The 19,710-nt window shown below is 47.4% G+C and overlaps 1 protein-coding gene across 2 annotated transcripts in view; it reads left to right on the top strand.

Annotated features, from left to right (window-relative positions):
- The window catches only part of PARL (presenilin associated rhomboid like), an 84,446-nt gene extending 68,244 nt beyond the window's left edge, over positions 1–16,202 (top strand). Inside the window, exons 10-11 of one of the 2 annotated variants that reach the window (XM_069756495.1) lie at positions 10,106–10,203; positions 12,219–16,202. In XM_069756495.1, coding sequence (XP_069612596.1) covers positions 10,106–10,203; positions 12,219–12,324 — 204 coding nt within the window. In that variant the 3' untranslated portion in view covers positions 12,325–16,202. The remainder of the gene's footprint in view (positions 1–10,105; positions 10,204–12,218) is intronic. The other variant, XM_069756496.1, reaches the window with a different exon arrangement.
- Positions 16,203–19,710: the final 3,508 nt, after the last annotated feature.

Below are 19,710 nucleotides of genomic sequence, written 5' to 3'. Positions count from 1 at the left end.
GTAGCCCTGCACCAGGCTGGGAAGACTGAATCTGCAATAGCCAACCAGCTTGGAGTGAAGAAATCAACAGTGGGAGCAATAATTAGAAAATGGAAGACATACAAGACCACTGATAATCTCCCTCGATCTGGGGCTCCACGCAAAATCCCACTCCGTGGGGTCAGAATGATCACAAGAACGGTGAGCAAAAATCCCAGAACCATGCGGGGGGACCTAGTGAATGAACTGCAGAGAGCTGGGACCAATGTAACAAGGCCTACCATAAGTAACACACTACGCCACCATGGACTCAGATCCTGCAGTGCCAGACGTGTCTCACTGCTTAACCCCTTCCCGACCTTTGACGCATACGCTGCGTCCTGAAAGTCGGTGCCATTCCGACCCATGACGCAGCGTATGCGTCATGGTTTGATCGCGTTCCTGCGGGTCGGGTGACCGGGGTCAATGAAATGTCACCCGACCCGCAGGTACCTGAGGACCTCTAGTTGACCCCAGGGGGGGTGGCTTTGCCCCCCCGTGGCCACGATCGCTCCTGTGCCCTCTGTTTCACCCCCCTCCAGCTCTGATTGGAGAAAGCGTCCATGTGACGCTTTCACTCCAATCAGCGGTGGAGGGGCGGAGTGAAACATGTCTGACATCACTCTCCAGCTTCATCCCTTCCGTGGAAGCTGGAGAGTGAGGTCCCTGCGTGCCGCACCCGCCGCCGCCACTGCCTGATCGCCGCCGCCCGCTGCCAGATCGCCACCGCCGCTGCCTGATCGCCCCCTGCTGCCTGATCGCCGCTGCTGCCGCCTTCCGGTACTCCCCCCTCTGCCCCCCACTCCCCCCCCCCCCCCGTGATCACCCACCCCAGTGATCACTCTGATCACCCCCTGCCCCCCTGATCACGCCCCCCCTGCTGCTGCTGGCTCCTGCATTACCTCAGGCCCCTTCGCTTGACTGCTCCCCCGTGCCCCACTGATCGCCACCTGCCCGCCTTCTGGTACTCCCCCCTCTGCCTCCCGCTCCCCCAACCGTCCGATCCCCCCCCTGCCATCCGTTAACCCCTCCACTCCCTCCCACACCCCAGAAATCAGCCCCCTGCCCAGTGATCACCCTTTCTTGCTGCAGGCTCCTACATCTCCCCTGCCCCCTCCTTCCCCCCGCTCCTGACATCCACCTTCTGCCCCCCCCCCCCCGTGATCACCCGCCCCAGTGATCACTCTGATCACCCCCTGCCCCCCTGATCACCCCCCCACTGCTGCTGCCGCCTCCTGCATCTCCTCAGGCCCCTTCGCCTGACAGCTCCCCCGTGCCCCGCTGATCGTCGCCTGTCCTCCTTCCGGTCTGCTGATCGCCGCCTGTCCGCCTTCCGGTACTCCCCCTCTCTGCCTCCCGCTCCCCCCGCCGTCCGATCCCCCCTCCCGACCGCCACTCCCTCCCACGCCCCGGAAATCACCCCCCTGCCCAGTGATCACCCTTCCCTGCTGCAGGCTCCTACATCTCCCCTGCCCCCACATTTCCTCCGCACCTGACAGCCACCTCCTGCCCCCCCCGGTGATCACCCGCCCCAGTGATCACCCTGATCACCCACCCCTCCCCTCCCCCCCGCGCTGCTGCTGCCGGCTCCTGCGTCTCCTCAGGCCCCTTCGCCTGACAGCTCCCCCGCGCCCCACTTATCGCTCCCGCGTGATCGCTCCCGCGCCCTGCTGATCGCTCCCGCGCCCTGCTGATTGCTCCCGCGTGATCGCTCCCGCACCCTGCTGATCGCTCCCGCGTGATCGCTCCCGCGCCCTGCTGAACGCTCCCGCGTGATCGCTGCCGTGCCCTGCTAATCGCTCCCGCGCCCTGCTGATCGCTCCCGCGCCCTGCAGATCGCTCCCACGCCCTGCTGATCGCTCCTGCGTGATCGCTCCCGCGCCCTGCTGATCGCTCCCGCGCCCTGCTGATCGCTCCCGCGTCCTGCTGATCGCTCCCGCGCCCTGCTGATTGCTCCCGCGTGATCGCTCCCGCGCCCTGCTGATCGCTCCCGCGCCCTGCTGATCGCTCCCGCGTGATCGCTCCCGTGCCCTGCTGATCGCTCCCACGCCCTGCTGATCGCTCCCGCGTGATCGCTCCCGCGCCCTGCTGGCTGATCGCTCCCGCGTGATCGCTCCCGCGCCCTGCTGATCGCTCCCGCGTGATCGCTCCCGTGCCCTGCTGATCGCTCCCACGCCCTGCTGATCGCTCCCGCGCCCTGCTGATCGCTCCCGCGTGATCGCTCCCGCGCCCTGCTGATCGCTCCCGCGTGATCGCTCCCGCGCCCTGCTGATCGCTCCCGCGCCCTGCTGATCGTTCCCGCGTGATCGCTCCCGCACCCTGCTGATCGCTCCCGCGCCCTGCTGATCGCTCCCGCGTGATCGCTCCCGCGCCCTGCTGATCGCTCCCGCGTGATCGCTCCCGCGCCCTGCTGATCGCTCCCGTGCCCTGCTGATCGCTCCCGTGCCCTGCTGATCGCTCCCCTTACTGCTGCTGCCGGCTCCTGCATCTCCTCAGCCCCCCACGCCTGAAAGCCCCCTCCTGCAGTAAAGTTTCACTAAACACTCACACATACACACACGCACACTAATAAAGCTTAGTTTTTTTTACACGCACGCACACACAATGTCCCGCTCGTCCCAGTCACAAAGGCTGTACTCGGCAGAGGAGGCATATTCTTTTATTGCCTCCGAAGCTGATAGTGAGGGAGAGGACCCTACCTTTCTCTATTCCTCCCACTCTTCCTCCTCCAGTGACACGGACTCGCCACCACCACGAAGTCGCAGGACGAGAAATCGTCCGCAGCCCAGGGAAGAAGAGCCGGAGCCCAGGGAAGAAGAGTCGGAGGCCGGGGGAGAAGACCCACAACCAAGTGTGAGTAACCCCCAACCTAGTGCTAGTCACGCCCAACCTAGCACTAGTACCCCCACCTGGACCCCCGTCCCTGAAAATTTTGCTCCACGGATTCCTGATTTCATTCCCCAATCAGGAATCCAATTTGAGACTGCCAACCTCAGGGAAATAGACTTTTTCAAAGTCTATTTCTCTGAGTCAATCGTCAGTCTCATGGTGGAGCAAACAAACTTATATGCCCTGCAATTTTTTGCCCAAAACCCAGTTTCATCATTTTCTGCTTGGAGTCCCGTTGACTCTGCAGAAATGTTGAAATATTGGGGACTGGTCCTTCACATGGGAATTGTGAAGAAACCAGAACTTCGCCAATACTGGAGTACTGATATTTTATATCAAACTCCAATATATGGCATGGTTATGATTCGCAAGCGTTTTGAGGCGATTCATAAATTTCTCCACTTTAGGGACAACACGGACATCCTTCCCCGCGATGACCCGAATTTTGATAGACTGTTCAAAATTCGGCCGGTCATCGAACACTTCAGCAACAAGTTTGCTGAAGTGTACATTCCCCAAAGGGAAATTTGTGTGGATGAATCCCTCATCCACTTCAAAGGGAGGCTTCAGTTCCGTCAGTACCTGCCCAGATAGAGGGCGAGGTACGGGATTAAGCTCTATAAGATCTGCGAGAGTACCTCAGGGTACACTCTCAGCTTTAGAGTTTATCAAGGAAAGGACACCAGGATCCAGCCCCCAGAATGTCCACCTGCTCTGGGGGTGAGTGGGAAAATAGTGTGGGATTTGGTCCACCCACTGCTTGATAAAGGTTACCATCTGTACGTTGATAACTTTTATACAAGCATCCCACTCTTTCAATCCCTCTCTGCCAGAGCTACCGTTGCTTGCGGTACCGTGTGCAGAAACCAGAGGGGTCTCCCTTTGTCACTAATTGAGCAGGTTCTCCCAAAGGGTGAGAGCCGGGCCCAATGTAGTGGCAACATGCTTGTGGTCAAGTTCAAAGACAAAAGGGACGTCTTTTTCTTGACAACAATCCATGGTCCCGGCACCACGGCCACCACCGTTCGAGGTACCACAGCACAGGTCCACAAACCGGACTGTGCGCTGGGGTACAACAAACACATGGGGGGGAGTTGATCTTTCTGATCAAGTCCTCCAGCCCTATAGTGCCATGCGGAAGACAAAGGTGTGGTATAAAAAACTGGCTGTGCACATCGTACAAATGGCATTGTATAACGCATACGTGCTATCACGATGTGCAGGTCAGACCAACAACACCTTCCTTCAGTTCCAGGAGGCGCTGATAAAGGCCCTGATGTTTGGAGACGAGGAAGGAGCGGGCCCCAGCACTTCTGGAACTCAAGGTTCCCGTATGGTACCAGGGCAACATTTTCCCGGTGAGGGGCAAAAAAGAAAAAGGTGCCGGGTATGTTATAAAAGGGGGATAAGAAGGGAAACTCGTTTCCAATGTGAAACGTGGCCCGACAAACCTGGACTGTGTTTGGATGAATGCTTCAGAATTCATCACACGTCCGTGGACTAGCCACATCCTGATATTCGACTACAGCACTCACCCACACCAGGCTGATATGCACAATACACCACACACACCAACCTGACGTACACTACACCACACACCAACCTGACATACACTACACCACACACACCAACCTGACCCTACGTCAGGTTGGTATGTGTGGTGTAGTGTATGTCAGGTTGGTGTGTGGTGTACGTCAGGTTGGTGTGTGTGTGGTGTAATATACACCACACACACACACCAACCGGACGTACACTACACCACATGTACACTACCCACCAACCTGATGTGCACTACTCCACACAAGCCAACCTGACCCTACGTCAGGTTGGTGTGTGTGTTGTAATGTATGTCAGGTTGGTGTGTGGTGTGGTGTACGTCAGGTTGGTGTGTGTGTGGTGTAATATACACCACACACACACACCAACCAGACATACACTACACCACATGTACACTACCCACCGACCTGATGTACACTACTCCACACTCGCCAACCTGACCCTACGTCAAGTTGGTGTATGTGTGTGTTGTAGTGTATGTCCGGTTGGTGTGTGGTGTGGTGTACGTCAGGTTGGTGTGTGTGTGGTGTATACTACACCACACACACCAACCTGACGTACACTACACCACATCCTGATGTACACGATGTACACTACACACCAACCTGATGTACACTACTCCACACTCGCCAACCTAACCCTACGTCAGGTTGGTGTGTGTGTTGTAATGTATGTCAGGTTAGTGCGTGGTGTAGTGTACGTCAGGTTGGTGTGTGTGGTGTAGTATCCAACACACACACACCCCAACCTGACGTACACTACACACCAACCTGATGTACACTACTCCACACTCGCCAACCTAACCCTACGTCAGGTTGGTGTGTGTGTTGTAATGTATGTCAGGTTAGTGCGTGGTGTAGTGTACGTCAGGTTGGTGTGTGTGGTGTAGTATCCAACACACACACACCAACCTGACGTACACTACACACCAACCTGATGTACACTACTCCACACTCGCCAACCTGACCCTACGTCAAGTTGGTGTATGTGTGTGTTGTAGTGTATGTCCGGTTGGTGTGTGGTGTGGTGTACGTCAGGTTGGTGTGTGTGTGGTGTATACTACACCACACACACCAACCTGACGTACACTACACCACATCCTGATGTACACGACGTACACTACACACCAACCTGATGTACACTACACACCAACCTGATGTACACTACTCCACACTCGCCAACCTGACCCTACGTCAGGTTGGTGTGTGTGTTGTAGTGTATGTCAGGTTGGTGTGTGGTGTGGTGTACATCAGGTTGGTGTGTGTGGTGCAGTATACACCACACACACCAACCTGACGTACACTACAACACACACACACCAACCTGATGTACACTATGTATGTCAAAAAGTCAAATGGCGCTCCTTCCCTTCTGAGCTCTGCTGTGCGCCCAAACAGTGGTTTACCCCCACATATGAGGTATCAGTGTACTCAGGAGAAATTGCTCAAAACATTTTAGGATCCACTTTATCCTGTTGCCCATGTGAAAATGAAAAAAATTGAGGCTAAAAGAAAATTTTTGTGAAAAAAAAAGTACTTTTTCATTTTTACGGATCAATTTGTGAAGCACCTGGGGGTACAAAATGCTCACTATGCATCTAGATAAGTTCCTTGGGGGGTCTAGTTTCCAAAATGGGGTCACTTGTGGGGGTGCTCCAATGTTTAGGCACACAGAGGCTCTCCAAACGCGACATGGTGTCCACTAAAGATTGGAGCTAATTTTTCATTCAAAAAGTCAAATGGTGCTCCTTCCCTTCTGAGCTCTGCCGTGCGCCCAAACAGTGGTTTACCCCCACATATGAGGTATCAGTATACTCAGGAGAAATTGCTCAACACATTTTAGTATCCACTTTATCCTGTTGCCCATGTGAAAATGAAAAAAATTGAGGCTAAAAGAAAATTTTTGTGAAAAAAAAGTACTTTTTCATTTTTACGGATCAATTTGTGAAGCACCTGGGGGTACAAAATGCTCACTATGCATCTAAATAAGTTCCTTGGGGTGTCTAGTTTCCAAAATGGGGTCACTTGTGGGGGTGCTCCAATGTTTAGGCACACAGAGGCTCTCCAAACGCGACATGGTGTCCACTAAGGATTGGAGCTAATTTTTCATTCAAAAAGTCAAATGGTGCTCCTTCCCTTCTGAGCTCTGCCGTGCGCCCAAACAGTGGTTTACCCCCACATATGAAGTATCAGTGTACTCAGGAGAAATTGCTCAACACATTTTAGGATCCACTTTATCCTGTTGCCCATGTGAAAATGAAAAGAATTGAGGCTAAAAGAAAATTTTTGTGAAAAAAAGTACTTTTTCATTTTTACGGATCAATTTGTGAAGCACCTGGGGGTACAAAATGCTCACTATGCATCTAGATAAGTTCCTTGGGGTGTCTAGTTTCCAAAATGGGGTCACTTGTGGGGGTGCTCCAATGTTTAGGCACACAGAGGCTCTCCAGACGCGACATGGTGTCCACTAAAGATTGGAGCTAATTTTGTCATTCAAAAAGTCAAATGGCGCTCCTTCCCTTCCGAGCCCTGCCATGCGCCCAAACAGTGGTTCCCCCCCATATATGGGGTATCAGCGTACTCAGGACAAATTGGACAACAAGTTTTGTGGTCCAGTTTCTCCTTTTACCCTTGGGAAAATAAAAAAAATGTTGCTAAAAGATCATTTTTGTGACTAAAAAGTGAAATGTTCATTTTTTCCTTCTATGTTGCTTCTGCTGCTGAGAAACACCTGAAGGGTTAATAAACTTCTTGAATGTGGTTTTGAGCACCTTGAGGGGTGCAGTTTTTAGAATGGTGTCACTTTTGGGTATATTCAGCCATATAGACCCCTCAAACTGACTTCAAATGTGAGGTGGTCCCTAAAAAAAATGGTTTTGTAAATTTTGTTGTAAAAATGAGAAATCGCTGATCAACTTTTAACCCTTATAACTTCCTAGAAAAAAAAAAAATTTTTTCCAAAATTGTGCTGATGTAAAGTAGACATGTGGGAAATGTTATTTATTAACTATTTTGTGTCACATATCTCTCTGGTTTATCAGAATAAAAATTCAAAATTTGAAAATTGCGAAATTTTCGCCAAATTTCCAATTTTTTCACACATAAACGCAAAAATTATCGACCTAAATTTACCACTAACATGAAGCCCAATATGTCACGAGAAAACATTCTCAGAATCGCTAGGATCCGTTGAAGCGTTCCCGAGTTATTACTTCATAAAGGGACACTGGTCAGAATTGCAAAAAATGGCAAGGTCTTTAAGGTCAAAATAGGCTGGGTCATGAAGGGGTTAAGCCAGTACATGTCCGGGCCCGTCTGAAGTTTGCTAGAGAGCATTTGGATGATCCAGAGGAGTTTTGGGAGAATGTCCTATGGTCTGATGAAACCAAACTGGAACTGTTTGGTAGAAACACAACTTGTCGTGTTTGGAGGAAAAAGAATACGGAGTTGCATCCATCAAACACCATATCTACTGTAAAGCATGGTGGTGGAAACATCATGCTTTGGGGCTGTTTCTCTGCAAAGGGGCCAGGACGACTGATCCGGGTACATGAAAGAATGAATGGGGCCATGTATCGTGAGATTTTGAGTGCAAACCTCCTTCCATCAGCAAGGGCATTGAAGATGAAACATGGCTGGGTCTTTCAACATGACAATGATCCAAAGCACACCGCCAGGGCAACGAAGGAGTGGTTTCGTAAGAAGCATTTCAAGGTCCTGGAGTGGCCTATCCAGTCTCCAGATCTCAACCCTATAGAAAATCTTTGGAGGGAGTTGAAAGTCCGTGTTGCCAAGCGAAAAGCCAAAAACATCACTGCTCTAGAGGAGATCTGCATGGAGGAATGGGCCAACATACCAACAACAGTGTGTGGCAACCTTGTGAAGACTTACAGAAAACGTTTGACCTCTGTCATTGCCAACAAAAGATATATTACAAAGTATTGAGATGAAATTTTGTTTCTGACCAAATACTTATTTTCCACCATAATATGCAAAAAAAATGTTAAAAAAACAGACAATGTGATTTTCTGGATTTTTTTTTCTCAGTTTGTCTCCCATAGTTGAGGTCTACCTATGATGTAAATTACAGACGCCTCTCATCTTTTTAAGTGGTGGAACTTGCACTATTGCTGACTGACTAAATACTTTTTTGCCCCACTGTATATAGCTGTGGGCTGATATTAATAGCCTGGGAAGATCCATGGGTATTAACCCCTTCCCAGGCTATAAACATCGGCCGCTAGTCGCTGGCTTTCCCTCTCGGGCGCAGAAAATGGGGGGCCCACGCCATCTTCTTTTTATTGTTTTTTATAAATTAAACATATTGCGTTTAAGGCCGAGGTCACACTTGCAAGAAAATCGCATGAGTCTCTCGCATCAGTACCCGGTACTGCCAACGGCACTTGGGACCGGAGCGTGCAGCTGCATGTATTTCTATGCAGCTGAACGCTCCGGTCCCGAGTGCCTGCGGCAGTGTCGGATATTGAGGTGTGAAACTCGTGCGAGTTTCTCGCAAGTGTGATCCCGACCTAATGTAGATTTTGTGTGTGTCTTTATTTAGCTCTTTATGTACAATTTTTTATGTTTATTACTTAACATCGGGCTTGGTATTATCTATCTATCTATAGATAGACTAGATGGTGGCCCGATTCTAATGCATCGGGTATTCTAGAATATGTATGTATGTATATAGCAGCCACATAGTATATAGCACAGCCCACGTAGTATATGAGTACTACGTGGCCTGTGGTATATACTATGTGGCTGCTATATACATACATTCATATTGTAGAATACCCGATGCGTTAATACAGGCCACGCAGTAAATAACACAGCCCACGTAGTATATAACACAGCCCACACAGTATATAGCAGCCACGCAGTATATAACACAGCCAACGTAGTATGTAACAGTGACCCTTAGATAATTATATAGTATAGATATATACATCCCTCCCCCTATACAGTACAGATAATGGCCGGTATACACCGCCTCCTCCCTGCAGTGTCAGCACATTACACCAGGTATATATTATATACACACACTATGTATACATATATACACCCCTCCCCCTATACAGTACAGATAATGGCCGGTATACACCGCCTCCTCCCTGCAGTGTCAGCACATTACACCGGGTATATATTATATACACTTACTATGTATACATATATACACCCCTCCCCCTATACAGTACAGATAATGGCCTGCAACAACTCTATAATTGTCTCCTATTGAGCACATCTGGGACATGATTGGTCAGCAATTGCTAAGGGAGCTGCCAGCTGCAGATCTTGCTGATTTTCTGCAGAAGTGCATTTAGAATGGTAGAACATTCCTCAGACAACAATTAATAATCATATTGATAGTATGTCAAGGCATGTAAGTGTGTGAATTTCTGCATGCGGCGCTCATACTCTATACTGGATACATTTATTTTTTCATCATCTGCATATCATTAACATCTCTGTAGGTCTAGTCATTTCTATAATTCCATGACTTTTCCTTTTTGGTTTGTAATTTCAGAGTTGAAGTGTATATATAAATTGTAACTATTGTGCTCCTGTTAATTAGCTAATGCAATTATTCACACAATAAGTGCATCATCTTTGCCTCATACAGTATTTGTTTTTTTGCATAGGCTCTCAAGTTTATCGTTGCTTTGGATTCCATGGGTTTGATACTTGGCTGGAAGTTTTTTGATCATGCAGCTCATCTTGGAGGAGCCCTTTTTGGAATGTAAGTTTTCTGACCTCTTTTCTAAGTGGTAAGGTTTCTCCTTGTGGAGAGTGACATGCCAGGTCCGGCACGCCAATATAAGGAGACTTTTAAACGCCTTGCATGTTCCTCTGGGAAATTAAATATGCAAATTATCTCTTCGGAGGAAGAGGACTTGAACCACCTATTGGAAGTAGCAATCCTACAAGTCATTGTCGACCCTTTAACGAGCCTTTCAATATGACTCCACAAGAAGAAATCTTACCACTGAGATCCCAGTCTTCGCCTCTAACCCAGCCAAATCAGCTCTCATACTTTGTAATGACGAGGGGCATTACCCTGAAACACTGTGTCTGCAAAATGGAGATTCTGATTTGGCTTTTATCCCAAGTCATATTGCCAAGCTTTTCAAAGGGTTGATGTAACAAATGGAAACGGAGGCACAGATGATGAAGTTCACATTCATTTTTATTATAATTTAACGTGGAACCTTTGGGCCACGGCCTGGGGAGCTCCGAAGGGGGAGTGACTACATGAGCCCCAGACACCCGTGGAAAGACCCCTCGAACAGGGTCAGAATGGGATGCCTGGGCGACATGGTGCTACCTCCAGTTAGACCTTGGACTTGTGGTAGCTGACTCAGCAGGACAGACGGACAAGCAGAGTTAGCGGGTGACGTAGAGCTAACCGGTGGGTATCGGGGGTACGGGTAGAAGCTGGTTCCCACGGTACTGATGTTGTCCAGAGGTTCAGATAACTGGATGGGGGGACGAGACGGAACTGGAATAGGCAGATTGGAGATCTCCAGGAAAGCCAGGTAATTTCAGAAACAAGCACATGCTAGCAGGAACCGGAAGTTAGCAACTGAGGATACTTGTTGCTCCGGCACCCTCCCTATGGTGGAGGGGCTAGAAATAGTGATCATTAACATGCCATTGGTCAGAACTACTTTTTGGAAAATGTGCACGGTCTCTTTAAGAGACCGGGAGCGAGCACGCGCGCGCGCAACCTAAGCACACAGCCCGAAGACCTGCTGGCTGCATGCCAGGAGGCAGAGGAGCAAGGGGAAGCAGAGGCCCTGTCAGGACAGCGTGGAGCCAGCACAGAGCGTGAGTCTCGACGGGGACCCAGCGAAGGTACAGGGACCGGACCGGGTGTAACAGTTGATAATGACTGTTAGGATTGCTACTTCCAATAGGAGGTACTAGAGTTCAAGTCCTCTTCTTCTCTGAAGAGACAATTTGAATATCTGATTTATTTTTGATATACTGTATTTTTCGGATTATAAGATGCACTATCATTTCCCCCAAATAACATGGCCTTGGAATAAGCGCAAGACTCAAGTGAGCAATGAAAACTGCAAAATGATGATGATGGAGGCGGAGGGGGAGCGCTTGTGGTTTTACAGGACTAGTAATTTCTCAGGAGCTGACAGGGAGGGGGAGGAAGGTGATGAGAAGTTAAAGGGACTCTGTCACCTGAATTTGGAGGGAACAATCTTCAGCGATAGGGGCGGGATTTTCGGGTGTTTGATGCACCCTTTCCTTACCCGCCGATTGTATGCTGGCTGCAATATTGGATTGAAGTTCATTCTCTGTCCTCCATAGTACACGCCTGCACAAGGCAAGATTGCCTTGTGCAGGCATGTACTACGGAGGACAGAGAATGAACTTCAATCCAATATTGCAGCCAGCATGCAGCCGGCGGGTAAGGAAAGGGTGAATCAAACACCCGAAAACCCCGCCTCTATGGCTGAAAATTGTTCCCTCCAAATTCAGGTGACAGAGTCCCTTTAACTGCTGTATAGAAATTATTGGGCTGGGGGACATGTGGCTGGAATCTCATGAGTTAACTCTTCAGCCTAGAATCTAACTACCACACATACTGTCCAGGTTCTGATGGTTAATATTCTCGGCAAGAAGCTGTTCACTATGTAAGATAAAATCTCTCACAGCAGAAGAATATTGCTATGAAATGAACATATAACTTGGACTAATAGTATTATGTTTTTGTTGTGTACATTATTTCCACTGCAGCTGGTATGCCTTGTATGGCCATGAGCTTATCTGGAAAAAGAGGGAACCCTTAGTGAAGATTTGGCATCAGTTCCGGAGTAACCCCCCAAGAAGTGGAGGATCTTGACATCAGAGCAACAGTTATCTTAACGCTGGCAGCAAGACTTTATTACTAAATTAATATGGACACTCATATATACATACATTTTGATTATTGCCTAGTAAATGTGTTTGACTCGTTTTCTTGAGAAATCTCACTCAAAGTCTGAAAAATTAAATACAAGACCTATATTTTTTGGAGAGGAAGCATATTTTTGGAAGAATATTAAATTTTTTATGTGCCATAAAATGCAACATTTTTAAGTCACATTTAGAAATCAAATTTAGGTTTGAGCATGAGATTATAAAAGCAGTGTGGTATTTTCATGTTGAACTCTCAAAGGTGCTGTCTGGTTTTTCAGCTAAGACTCATTTATTAGGGCCTTACTTACACATTCTTGATTCTATAAGTATTTAAAACTGAAGAAATACATTTCACTGCACATACAGTGGTGAACAAAAGTTCTGCATTTTTTAAAGTGTGATTATGTCTGTCTTGTTGTTGTGATTATATTTTCCTGGTGATGAATTGAAAATGCATGAAGTTGTGATCATGCAGGACCTTAATTTTACCAGAATTCTTTGGAATATAGATATGATCATTTAATTAAAAAAAACTGACTGCCACAATTTTTACATATACTATTTATTGATCACAACATAGAGCGCAATTCATTGTTTACAATGCCATACCATAGTATTTTGTAGCATAACCTCTTGCTTTATTTACTGCACCACACCGATGGGGCATTGAAGCCACTAGGGTATTCAAGACATCATGAGGGATCTTGCTCCATTTGCAAATCTGCAAACCATTCATCTATATTGCTATGTGTACAGGCCCCAACTTGTCATCCTAACTCATCCCAAAGGTGCTCTGTAGGATGTATTGCTATGGGTACAGGCCCCAACTCATCGCCCTAACTCATCCAAAAGGTGGTCTCTAGGGTCAGGTGATTCGCTTGCCCACTGCAACAGGCTAACATTTAAAATGGATGTGTTCTTAGGATCATAATGGAATTTCCAGCCCCTACCTACTTTGATTTTACCATGTAACAGCACTACATGCTCCAGTATATTCTTGTACATGGTAGCATTCATATTTCTGTCAATTCTTTGCAGAGGGCCAATGGCAGATGCAGAAAAGCAGCCCCAAACCATGACGTTGCCACCACCATGTTTCACTGTAGGTGTTTGATACCTTACATCAGTACGTTTTCCAATTGGGCAGTATATATAGTGTTTGCTTTCACTACCAAACAGATGTATCTTTTATTTATCCGAACCCAACACCTTAGACCAATCTGTCTCTTTCCATTTGGGTATTTTCTTTGGCAAACTTAAGTCAGACCTTCCTGTTCTTTGCAGAGATGAAAGGCTTCTTGACTGGAACTCATGCATTCAACCCTATTGCTCCTAGCTGTCACACCACAGCTTGGCGACTCACTTTGACACCAGATTTCACACAAAATGAATGAAGAATATGAACAGCCTTTTTCTGACTTTTTCTATAATCTGACCAACTTTGGAGGAAGTTTTCCATGATCGTCCACTTCTAGGTTTGTCAGCTCTTCCATAACCTTCCTTTCCTTTCTTTATAATACGTGACACTTTATTCTGAGAGCAGTTGAATTCCATAGCTACCTCTTTTTGGCTTTTCCCTGACTTCACTCGCAGAATAATAAGTTTACTAACATCTGGTGATAAATTTGGTCTTAGTCTCTGCCATGTTTAACCAAAAAACACACACACAGAAAAAATGTAGGCAAAACTACCGATGACAAAATGTGCAAAACACTTGGCGCAGCAAATGTTGAAAACTAACACATAAAGGGATTAAGCAAAGGTCAAACACAATTTTTATCCTCATAGCTGACAACCATTTGCTTCTGGTTTACTAAAATTACTAGGAAAATGGCATCACAACAACCAGACAGAAGTAATCACACTTTTAAATAAAACGCAAAAAATTTTGGTTGCCACTGTGCAGTGGATGTGAAAAGTCTGCGCACACCATGATAATAGTTTAAAACAAAATGAGTCCTGTCAGAAACAAAATGAACAAGTCATTTTGAGGGGTGTTCAGAATTAGCCAATCACATTACGGAATCTGTCAGCAGGATTTCACTCACGAGCTATTTACATGCGCATGTAGCTATTTCAAAGTCATGTCCAGCAATACCTTTTACATGGCCAGTCTGTTCCTCAATTACTGAATTGATATAAAAATGGAACCAATATGCAAATGAGGCATAAATTTAAAGCTGTTCATATTTATGCAAGTACACTACTTTAGTTCTTTATTTTTTATTTATTACACTTTAGTCCACAAAGTAGAAGAGACCACAGCAATCCACACAAATTCCAACAGTCTGATGATGGGTTTGGGGCCCAAAACAGATGATTGTCAGGGTGGCTTGTCTGATTTTTGACTGCCAATCATTTTGTTCTCCCTCAGATAAAGCCGCCGTCAACTATGTCTGGCAGGGGCTTTTTCATTGAGAACATGAGTGCCCTGCAGAGTAGGCATCATTTGGCTGGCAGGTGCCTGTGTGTGTCCTTTTCGCCTTTGATCTCTGAATCTTTATGACTTTTCACATTTCCATCCCACCCCTACAAACGTGGGTTACCAATAGGTTGTTATTTAAGTTAAAGGTTGCTGAAGGCCTCGGTAGCTGCTATGTCAGTGTTATAGTGAAGCTCAGTTACAGACTGGTCTCCAGAGAAGACCGTCATTTAACTCCATACCGACCTATAATGTACTGATAGATCATATGCCTGCTTCCTGATTTAGATGCAGGTTTGCACTCTGAGCACGCATCTTTACCTGCATATGATGGCTAATTTAATCAGCCATCATGTGCCTCTAATGTCTGCGGGTGGAGTGGAACTCGGCCAAAAGCTATTAGCCTGTTAAATCCTGTTGTCAGTCTTTGTCGTTCCAACCTACTATCGGCACACCTGTGACTTGATCACGGGGTCCTGATGGGTTGCTATGACAGTTGGGGGTCTGCTGAAGATTTCCGTGCTTGTTATTGTGATTCACCTTGAAAGCCAGCACTTGATTTTAGCTATAAATAGCAGTGTTGATGCACTGCATTGTATAGCACAAGCGATTAAATGATCGCAACCTCAAGTTCCCTAATGGGTCTATTGAATACAGTAAAAAAGTAAAAGAAAAAAAAGACACAAATTCAAATCACCCACCTTTTGGCCCATTAAAAGTCCAATCTATCAAAATGTAAAATAAATTAATCAAATCGGTAAGCGGCATAATGAGAAAAAAAATGAACTTCAGAATTTACATTTTGGTCGCTGCAATATTGTAATAATATGGTAACAGGTGATCAAAACATCGTATGTACCCCAAAATGGCATCAGTAAAATGTCATCTCAGGGCGCAAAAAAATAAAACAGCACATGGCACCGTATCCCGAAAAATCAAAACGTTAGGTGTCTCGGAATATGGTGACACAAGAAAGGTGTTTTTGTTTTTTCCTCTTTGAATTCCTGAATTTATTTCACTTAAAAAAAAAAAAAACTATGCATCTTGGTATCTATGTAAACATATTGACCTGGATAATATTGCCAGGTTAGTTTTAATGTATAGGGAACACCGTAAATAAACCCAAAAAACAATTCTGAAATTGCATGCATACTGATATTACCACCATGTGGTGACATATAGTGGTAGAAACCAGTCCTGCAGAACATGTTATTACTGAGACGAGGGGTGCTCGAGTCGAACTGTTAGCCAATTTTAAATTCGAGCTGTTTTGGGCGGTGTTCGAGTCGTTCGATGAACTCGAACAATTTGCTTAAAATTCAGCTGTTCAAGTTTCTGTTCGATAACTGTTCGTTCATCAAAAGCCTAACTTGATTTTCACATTAAAACTGTTTATCATTGTTAATAGACTGTTTCAGTGTATAGTGAGCGGGGGATAGATCTGTGTTAAAATAACGCTGATCTCCATTTTTTTTTTTTCTTTCCCGAATTTACAGTGGGGCGGCGCAGTCTTTCAGCCTATCAGCAGAGCACACACACAGCAATGTGCATGTGACGCACACAAGCAAGGGCATGTGTCATTGGCTGTGTATGTCACATGTCCTTGCCCTATAAGAGCCAGCCATTTTCCCCGTCGCCACCATTTCCTCTCTGCTGCAGCTTAGTGTTAGACGGCACCGCTGTTGCTGTGGGCGCTGTACAGACTGAGTCTTTTTGGGAGCGAATTTTCTGAGAGATGGGTTTAGGGAGTCGGGACTAGTTGTAATATCAGCCCTTTTCAGGGTAGGTTACAGCAGTTCATAGCACTTTTTGCCAGGCAGGTCTGTGCCAGTGCTGTGCAAGTGTTTGTCACAGCATTTGGTGTAATCTAGCTCAGCCAATCCTTTTGGGCTAGTAGCATTGTCTGGTAGTCATCTGAGTAGCCCGCCTGTGAAGCTAGCTACACCGCCTGTGTATCTAAATTTGTACTGTATCTAACCCAGTAAATCGTTTTGGGCTTAGTAGCAGTGTCTGCACGTCAGCGGAGTAGCCCGCCTGTGAAGCTAGCTACACCGCCTGTGTATCTAAATTTGTACTGCATCTAACCCAGTCAATCGTTTTGGGCCTAGGAGCAGTGTCTGCACGTCAGCGGAGTAGCCCGCCTGTGAAGCTACACCGCCTGTGTATCTAAATTTTTACTGCATATAACTCAGTAAATCGTTTTGGGCCTAGGAGTACAGTTTGGCCACTCAGCTCTGCTTGGTTTCCATCCTTCGTTTTTTGTACCAACAACTACAGATACAGAGTTGCCAATTAGTAAAGCACCAAAATGAGTGGCAAAAGGCCTGCTGCTGGTGGAAAGGGGAATAGGCGTGTTGGAAAGGGAAAAAAAGGTTGTGTCCGTGGGGTAGATGGTAAAGCAACAGTAACATCTGCAGAAGAAAGACCATCTTCCAGCCAAAGTAAGATGTCTACTTGTTTTCGTGGACAATCTGATATGATCCCTTTCTTACGACCATCGCTACGAGCATCGCTACAAATTCCAGATGAGGCACAAAAACAGCAGGTGCTTGAACGGATATCAAGTGCTCATTCAAGTGGGCTGTCCTTCACCTCAACATCACAAATACTCCAGTCCTCAGAGGTGTCACCCCAATCTCACTGGCTTCCTCACAGCTCCCAAGTCTCCAGCCGCCCGTCTGAGTATGGGGTAACACAGATGGTTGAGTCTGCAGAGCTGTTTACTCATACTATAGCCTGGGAATCAGAGGTCTGCTCCAGAGCTTCTGTGAATCCAGATGAGGAAATGATCTGCACTGATGCCCAGAAGCTTTGTGAGTCAGATCTAGGCCCAGATGAAGAAGGTTCTAAGCATAATGTAGACCCTCGGTTCCCAAACTGTAACTCCTGTTGGTGGAGACAATGAGGAAGATGATGATGAGACTGAGATACCTGATTGGAACGAAAACTTGACTTTTTGGTCAGGGCAGGAAGAGGTTGGCTCTGAGGATGACAGGTGTGAGAACACGCAGGGTGATGATGACGAGGTTGGAGACCCCACTTACTGTCAACCCACAATCTGCCAGTCCATGAGGTCAGCAGAGTAGGTGGAGGAGGATGCTAGTGACAAGTCTGACGAGGAGGTTATGTTGCGCCTTCCTGGACAGAGACGGAGTACTCGAAGCACATCAACAACTGCATCCTCATCCACAACTGTGCCTCTGAGCACAAGTCGTGGTGGCTCTTCAGGTAATACGGGCTCTAAGCCTTGCATAGCCTGGGCATTTTCTGAGATCGCAAAGGCTGACCCAACTCCTGTTGTCTGTAAGATTTGTCACCAAAATCTCAGTAGAGGCCAAAAAATGAATAGTTTGAGTACTTCATGCATGAACCGTTACATGGATATGAGGCATAAGTTGCAGTGGGAAGCTCACTGTGCTACAGTGTGGCCTAGTGGGCCGGCCCAACCACCGTCTGCCCCATCAAGTGCATCCGTGGCCTCTTCATCCTGTGGGGACAGCAGTCCACACATGGTTTTGGACGCAGATCTTCCACCTCTTTACCCGCAACAGCCAGTGTGATTGGCAGGTCATCAGGACATTTGCAAGTGGAAACACCTGTTGGTGTTGAGCGCTCTCCGACGTCGAGACTACATTTTAATCAAAGCAACAGCAGTTTGCCGGGGACACCCTACTCAACCCCGTCTAAGCACGGCAGCCAGCCCTCGGTCCCTCAGATGTGGACAAGTAAAAGACCATTTCCTCCTAGCCATGGCTGCTATCCAAGTCTTGCCGTCCCCACGAGTTGCTCGTCAATCCTCTGTATCTAGAAGTTCCTCCACTGCTTCTGCCTCCTTAACCTCCTCTTCGTCCTCCACCTGCACCCAAAGCCTGTCTGGTAATGCCACCCACGTTCTAACTGTGCAGAAGGAATCATGCACACCTCTACTATACTGTCACAAGGGCTCAACGGCATCAGGCGGTGTTTACCTTGAAATATCTGGGAAATGTGAGCCACACAGCTGAAGAGTTGTGGTCAGCTCTGGTGAACGAGTTCCATCAATGGTTGTCTCCACTGAACCTGCAGCCAGGGAAGGCCGTGTGCGACACACAAGTGCCTTGTATGACTCATGTTTTGAACGTGTTGTCCAGCAATTTTTATCCAACTATCCCGGACTAATTGGGCTTCTGCAGGGGGCATGGTCGCTGTGTGCTCACTTCCGCCGTTCGCATCTCGCAGGTCAACGACTTACATCTCTACAGAAGTCACTGGGCCTGCCAGTTCACCGGCTGAAATGCGATGTGCCCACACGGTGGAATTCATCTCTGCACATGTTGCAGCGACTGTGGCAGCACCGTCGAGCCCTGGTGCAATACGTTATGACGTATAGCCTGGGCCAACGAGATCCTGAGGTGGAGCAAATCACGCTGCAAGAGTGGTCTCAGATCAGGGACCTATGCACCCTTCTGCACAGTTTTGAAATAGCGACGAAGATGTTTAGTGCTGACGATACCATTATAAGCATGACTATTCCGGTCATTTACATGCTGGAACACACCTTAAACAGTATTCGGAGTCAGGTGGTGGGACAAGAGGAGGAGGAACCATTAGGAGTCGTATGCGGAAGGGATAATATCTCCAAGGTCCAGATGGTCGGCAGCAGGGCTGCCACTAGCAATTTTGGGGCCCCATACTGGCAAAATTTTCGGGGCCCCCTTGAGACTCCGCCCAGGCTCCACCCCAGCCCCTCCTCCAGGCTCCACCCCTCGAACTGTCCACAGTCCCACCGCTCTCTCTTGGAAAAACTCCACTTCTCACCAATCACACATTAACAGTTCCCATCACCAGATCACACATATAGCTGCAGCTTTTGTTTTGGCCAAAAGATTTTTTAAGCCGCCACCATAACACGGTAGACACTTTTGGCCG

The sequence above is a fragment of the Ranitomeya imitator genome, chromosome 3 (assembly GCF_032444005.1).
Source record: "Ranitomeya imitator isolate aRanImi1 chromosome 3, aRanImi1.pri, whole genome shotgun sequence".
Classification (NCBI taxonomy): Eukaryota; Metazoa; Chordata; class Amphibia; order Anura; family Dendrobatidae; genus Ranitomeya; species Ranitomeya imitator.
The sequence above is the reverse complement of the archived record's forward strand: the minus strand, read 5'-3'. Positions and strand labels throughout refer to the sequence as shown.